The 7448-nt window shown below is 38.0% G+C and overlaps 1 protein-coding gene across 1 annotated transcript in view; it reads right to left on the bottom strand.

Moving 5' to 3' along the window:
• Window positions 1-7270, bottom strand: part of NHLRC2 (NHL repeat containing 2) — a 59617-nt gene extending 52347 nt beyond the window's left edge. The window contains exons 1-2 of the mRNA XM_027112657.1: window positions 6879-7270; window positions 3829-3981 (exon numbers count right to left, since the gene is read on the bottom strand). Coding sequence (XP_026968458.1) covers window positions 3829-3981; window positions 6879-7056 — 331 coding nt within the window. The 5' untranslated portion in view covers window positions 7057-7270. The remainder of the gene's footprint in view (window positions 1-3828; window positions 3982-6878) is intronic.
• Between the last annotated feature and the right edge of the window lie 178 nt (window positions 7271-7448).

Below are 7448 nucleotides of genomic sequence, written 5' to 3'. Positions count from 1 at the left end.
AAAAAAAAAAAAAAAAAAAAAAAAAAAAAAAAAAAAAAATCAAAAATCACCCAAACACTACATTAAAGCAGAGATGAGAAACATATGTGAATCTTTTTTAAATTTCAAAAACTGACATTTCCCTGTGTCTACATTAAACACTGAAAGTTTGCCATAAATCAGCCAATATTTTCATCATACTTTATTTAAGAACAAAGAATAATCAGTATATGGGGTGCTGCAGAAAGGAAGTGTGAAGTGTGTACAGAAAAGAGTTAACATAGCAGGCCCCACTACTATTCTTTCAAAGACCTGCTTACAGGGCTGGTCCTTGCCTGTATTTCGGAAGCGTTCCCATCATTCCCAGAACTGATGAGAGTAGCTCACAAGGCCTAAAGTGCTGGGTGCTGTCTCTAGTGAGCTTCCCTGGTTGGCAACATCCAAACTCGCTGTAACAACTCTTTGCTGGGGGAATTAAGCACCTCCTACGCGACTCCACCAAGAGAGGACTCGGCTTGCTCCTGGCCTCCCCTGGATTCAGCCCCAGGCGTTTTTTCCCTTGGCTGATTCTGCTTTGTGTCCTTTTGTTGTAATAAATTATAGCCATGAGTACAGCTACATGCTGAATCTTGTGAGTCCTCCTAAAGAATTATTGACCTGGGGGTGGTTTTGGGAACTCTGACACAGAGTAAAACTGTATATTGACTCATTAAAAGGTTTAGTTTCCCTATAAATTAGAAATACATTCTTCTAATTTTTAATAAAGTGAAAAACAGCATATACCCCATAACGAGAATACCTGCGTTTACTCAGCAGTGTTATGGCATTTAGGTTTTTAAAGTCTGATTTAATTATATATTAACATTCACCTAGCAAACACATTTTAAAATGTGCCAACTTTTCCTACTAGATGTTTTCTTATAAAACAAGTCCTTTTCAGGGCTTCCCTGGTGGCGCAGTGGTTGAGAGTCTGCCTGCCGATGCAGGGGACACGGGTTCGTGCCCCGGTCCGGGAAGATCCCACATGCTGCGGAGCGGCTGGGCCCGTGAGCCATGGCCGCTGAGCCTGCGAGTCCGGAGCCTGTGCTCCGCAACGGGAGAGGCCACAACAGTGAGAGGCCCGCGTACCGCAAAAAACAAAAACAAAAACAAGTGCTTTTCCTTAGATGATAGCCATTGTGCTAAATTTGGGTATTATATATCATTAATGTATCCAGCATAAACAGGTAAAAGAAATTAGAAACCCTCAAGGAGAAACCAGAACCATTCATTACTATTAAGTATCTTTTTACTTTTGCTTTAGATCTTTGGCATTTATAATTTCTTTTACACTATTGTGAAAGTGATACTGGTCACCATTACAAACCAGACTTTAAAAGCTGTTTACAGAGGAAGGAGACTGAGTATTAAAGCGGGCTTCTTTCAGAGTGTTTTTGAATTAAAATGCACTTCCTCACGCAGCTGAGCATTTCCAGCTTACTGATAAAATGAACTGAATATTTCATGGAATAGAAACAGGCTGCTTAATGTCTCTTCAAGAACATAAATAGGATTGCTGAAGATAAATTCAGAAACATCAGATAGTAATGAAATAAGACACAGCATCATGATAAATTAGGAGATTGGAATTAACACATACATACTACTATACATAAAATAGATAACTAACAAGGAACTACTGTATAGTACTGGGAACTCTACTCAATATTCTGTAATAACCTATATGAGAAAAGAATCTGAAAAAGAATGGATATATACATATATATATCTCATTCACTTTGCTGTACACCTGAAACTAACACAACATTGTAAATCAACTATACTCCAATAAAAATTTAAAAAAAAAAGACAGCAACAAGAAAGCAAATTTAGTGACAGCCTACTGAACTTTCATATGATAATCTCTAGGTATGCCTGCTTTTGTGAATATGAACTGAACTTATCTTCTAAGCAATACAAAAATCTTTTATTTCTAAGTTACCAGCATTTTCATACAGCAGCATAATGAAGTAATGTTTCTTTGAAATTACAATGTTGAAACCACTTACAAAGTATTTTACTTTTCAGAAGTGTATTTATATATAAAAATAGTTATTATTTTTTGTCACAATGTGTTATAAAAGTATTTTCAGTAAACTGGTAAAGAGATTGTTAAGGATCCATTCTAAGAAGCCACTGAATTTGCTTCAGCTATGGGGTTAACCAATTAAGTTAAACAGTCCATTAGGGGTGATCTTAAGTAGGAAATGGTTAACTTTGGGATTTTTAACCCAGTCTGTAAGTGCCATTCTGAAACACAAATCGTACTGTCATCCTCCTCTTAAACAAGTAAATCAAAAACAACCTTGAACATCTCTGTACTTTCAGTAGATGAAAAAGTCCATTAACTATTAAGAACGTTATACAAAGCCCTTCGTAACGCAAGTCTGAACCTAATCTGCCTTCCTCCCCTTTAACTCTTCCCCGGGGCCCCTATAACCTTGCGAAACTAAACTATTTACCACTCTCCAAACCTACTCCTCTGTGCTTCCCCTCCTTGTTTACCTGTCACTTCCTCAGCCAGGAGTGTCCCTCCTGCCCCATTTTCATTTTCAGCTGCACTCCTGCTCATTTTTCAAGTTCCAGCTTAATTGTCTCCTTCTTTTGAGAAATATTTTTCAAAGCTTCCAGGCAAAGCGAGTTAGTCCTTTCCCCATGTTCCATAATGCTTTAATTCAGCTTTGTTACATATTTCCCCAGCAGTTAGAGTACCCTGCACATAATACTCAATAAATGTATTTATTACATGGATTTGAACAAGACACATAAGTATCCAAAACCTAGGAGATAATGAAATACTCATGTTTCTTAAATATAGATGAATTTTTGAAAACATGGTTTAGCGATTGGGAATATTTGAGTTCTTGGTAAATCTCACCCATAGGCAATTCCAAGATACAGCCCGTTACAATTTAAAAGCATCTGAAGTTTCACCTGCACTGAAGGTTTTATCCAACACTCCTTTTTTTAAACTAAGTTTCAAGAAATCCTTCATTTTTGTACATGTATACTCTATTCTCATCTTTACTCTCACAAGATCAGTAACCCCCTCTTCTTTTTAGTCACTGCAAAGAGGACAGCTTCAATTAATTTAAGCCTAATTAAATGGAACCTTTAATTAGTTTCATTTATCCCATATGCTCTCTTTTTAAAAAGAAGTAAACAAGAAAAAATCTGAAAAAATGTCAAAGTTCTAAAGAAAATACTAAGTATAACCTCTTATATTTTCAGAATTTGTAATACCATAAAAAAGGATTTCCTAGTGTGCTTTGGAAAACATTAACCTTTATAAATAATTTTTAAATAAAGCAGGGTCAAAGAAAAAGTATCTGTTATAATATTTTGCCTTCCAAAATATTAGCACAGGTAGTAGTTTATGTCATTTGAAATTAAAGGAAGCTTATTCATATTTCCTAATAAGAACTTTAAACCTTTTTATCACAACAAGAAGAATATAAAATTAGTCACACATTTCATTTTTTCTTTTTTTCATAGAACAAATTTAGGTAAGTCCAGGTATACAAAATGACCTTTTTAAAATACTTGGATCATGAAAAAAGTAAACTATGTCCTATCTTTAAAGAAAGACCATAGACTAAATGCTGGTTCTTTAGGAAGGCAAACCATCATCACTAAGCTTAACTCTTCATGAAAAGGTACATGGAGTCCTTAATTCATAGATTAGAAATTACTTTAGAATCACTGAAGTCTTGCCAAATGTTTCATTCTCCTATGAGCAAAATGAGTCAGCTACTCTTCCAGTGACTATGCCAGGACAGACTGTTAGAAACCAATTTAAAGGGCAGATACCTTTATCAGAGTATGTGTGCTCTAATGCATGAAGATCAGGCAACAGGTGAAGACAGTTTATGCAGCAGTAGGTGAAGAAATCAAGGACAACCACTTTTCCACATAGATCCTTGTAGACAGAAATAGATTCTTCTGTGTTCAGCCATTCTAATCCTGAAATTTACACAAAATAAAAAATAATTAAAGGAAATGATCAAGATAATTTACTTAAAACTTTCTATTAAAATGTGAACAATTATTATTTCTAAGGAAGGGACTGGCAAGGCAGGAAGGGAGTGGGGAGGCAGAAGATGAGAAAGCTACTGCTATGAGACAGTCTGCAAATATAGTAAGAAAAAGCTACTAAATTCTTTCAGAAATGGTATATTAGTCTGTGTGTGAAAGGAAGTAAGATTAACATATTTAGGTAAAAATAAGAGGAAATATCAAATATTAAAAGGACTTAAGTACATGATTAGGTACAAATGGGCTACTGAGAATGAAGGTCAACCTTAAGAATAAATATCAAGAAACAGTGTTAAAATATAAGGATAAACATACAAAATACCTAAGCCAATTTCATAAAAGAGCTGAAATGCTCTGGATTTGAATAAGACCTTAAATACAAAATATTTTAAATGCAAAGTTAAGCAAAACACACTGCTATTATTATAGATTTCATGGAAGCAACATTAATATTGAAGAAGAGCATGTTCCCTTCCCTCCAAAGAAAAACAGAATCTCATTAATCTGTGCTTTTGTAAATTAGAATTTATAATTACTTGACCATGATTTACAATTTTAACTATGCACTATGAAGAAAAATTTTGTTAAACAAAAGTAGATTAAAAGTACAGCATCTCTGTTTAACCAATTTAAGGAAACAAAGATAATGAGTTTGTTGCTTATAAGTAAATAAATGCAGATACTAAAAGTATTAATTATAACTTGAAGCAGGTATTTGGAAATATTTTATAGAAACTGAAAGCCAAAGCTGGGTGGAACAAATGAATAATAACAGCTAACAACTAATAACAGCAACTGAAGTCACTCAATTAAAACAAAATTCTAAAAAAAAAAAAGTCTGCAAATCAAACTAATATTTCTGCCAATTAGTCACACCTAGTGAGGTTTAGCGTACAGTGAGGTCTTAAATATCCATTTTGATAAAGTTTTAATAGTATGCCAGATCAAGTGACCCTATAAAACTTCAAAGTAATTATGTATATTTCAAATCCTAATTTTAAAATATTTATGAATTTGTCTCAAATTTATTTTCTGTAAATAGTCAAGTGACTTAGATTGGAGAGGCAGGGAAAGTATAATTACATGTCACTTATTGTGCTAGGTGCTTACCAGACTTAATAATTCACTTTATAATAACAATAATAACAATGAATATAACTTTAAAAGCTGCTAATAATGACATTTACTGAGCTCCCCTACGAAGTAAGAACTTCAGATACACCATATAGTCTGCATAATAAACCTGAAAGGTAAATAATTGCTTCCATTTTATAAGTGAGAAAAGTAAGGCTTGGCAAAGTCAACTAACTTGCTCAAAATCATGCAACTGACAAATGGAATAACTGGGATTTAATTCTGGATCTGTCTGAATCCATCCATTATACCACACAGCTTCTCATAAAACATGTTTCTTTGAAGAAATTAACAAAGCACAGTGTTTCTGAGTTATGTTTATGACTTCCTGATTACAGTAACTGATAAAGAAACCAAGAAAAAACTCACATCTAGTATTCTGTTCTCAATAATCAGGTCCAGCAGAAAATTTGTGTCAAATATGAAGCCTGAATATTTTGTTGTATTACGTATGAGTCACAAAGATCAAAGCTCATAGTAATAAAATACACTCATCGTAGATACAAACAAGAAAATAAAAACACTGGCCCAAATCCTAGCTGCTGGCATGCCCATTTTACGACAGGGTACGATATATAACTAACTTCTTACAGACTTTAAAAAAAAATACACATTCATCTATATAAACTTTTAAAGTTTCTTTGATGGGATAAGCACTAATGCACCCAATTCTTTTGATAGAATTCCACAATAATTCAAGTCCAGTATAGGATTAATAACAGATAAAGTAAGCACGTATGAAGGCGAGAGCAAAAGGCTTCGAAAGACGAGGCTGTCGTCAGAGGCAAGGTTCCAATAGACCTCCCATGAGATACTGAACCCTGCCACATCGAACCAATTAACTATACATGTGGTTTCAGTGTCATGCCAGGAGGCACGCCAACACCACCAGTCAAAACAATGCCAGTCCCAACCAAAGAAGGTAAAGTTCGGTTTCATTTATCATAGCAAGATGAGCTTCACAAACAGCACTGCTGGGACTATCAGTTCCCTCGTGCTCCAAACATTCACACAGCCAGGATTCAAACCTGGAAACTGGCCATAATTGATTCAGATTTTTAAAATTACAAGGTTCACGACTTTGAACGGAAGAGTGTGACACAGTTAAGAAACCGGCCGATGCAGTGCGGGGGGGGTGTCTGTATAATCCAACTCTAGCCGTTCTCAGTTGTGAGGCCCTCGGCAGACGACTTAACCTCCCTGTCCCCGGGCCTCAGTTTCCCAACTATAAAATAGGGCTAAGAAGAGCACCTCAAATGGTTTGCAGAGAGGATTAAATAAGATAACACCCTTGTGTTTAGGGCTGTGTGTGGCCCATAAGAAGTGATCAATAAATGGAAGCTAGGATGAGGCACAAAGATGATGACGATGCAGGGCAACCAGACTGAATGGGCACGGACACTGGAATCACTGCCAACAGGGGTCACGAAACAGTCAGGGAAAGTCTATTGAGTTAACACACACGGCCCAGGCAGATAGGGAGGAAACAGAGACAAAGATGCATGTACCCGCCCTCCACAAACCCCCGGTCCGCCGCCGCCGCCGCCTGGAGACAGAGGCTCGGCTGGGCGAAGCGCCTCTGCCCGGCGCGGCCGCAGAACCACGCCTCGCCCACCGCTTCAGGGGAGGGCGCCGTCCCCGAGGAAGGGGAGGTTCCGGGAGGGGTCCCCACCCCGAAGCCAGCCCCTCACCTTCCGGAAACTCGGGCACTGACAAGTCCTGCTCCCAGCCGTCCACCTTCTGCAGATACTGGTAGACCAGGCTGTCCTTCTCCTCCTGGGTGACGGCATCGAGCAGAGCGTACTCCAGCGAGGTCTGAGCCGGGAGCAGGCCCGAGAGGCTGCAGCTCCGGGCTCCGGGCGCCGCCATGTTCTCTCCGGACGGTCCAGAGGCGGCCGCAGAGCCCGCGGGACGGTCTCGTTGGGAGGGAGAGGGACTTACGGTCCTCTGGTTTCAAAACCGCACATTCGCCTCACTCTCCACCAGCCCCACTCCACGCTCACAGCACTTTTTTCAAATGCTAAAGTACAAATTGACGCAATTCCCCGGCACGTAATTAAACTACCGTCCCAACCTACCCCGCCCCTTCTAAATCTTCTCGCCGCAGCTGAGCCTGGACATTCAGAGCGCCAGATTCAACACGGAAAAGGCTTCTGGGCCAGCGTTCTAGAAGCTCCAAGAGAACAATTCCCCACCCTTCACTTTGGAAATTAGCAGGTTTTAGAACTAAAACAAAACAAAATAAATCCGTAGGATTTAAA

This window comes from Aethalodelphis obliquidens, unplaced genomic scaffold, assembly GCF_003676395.1.
Source record: "Aethalodelphis obliquidens isolate GAN/ISIS:26980383/991018 unplaced genomic scaffold, ASM367639v1 scaffold11, whole genome shotgun sequence".
Taxonomy (NCBI): Eukaryota; Metazoa; Chordata; class Mammalia; order Artiodactyla; family Delphinidae; genus Aethalodelphis; species Aethalodelphis obliquidens.
The sequence above is the reverse complement of the archived record's forward strand: the minus strand, read 5'-3'. Positions and strand labels throughout refer to the sequence as shown.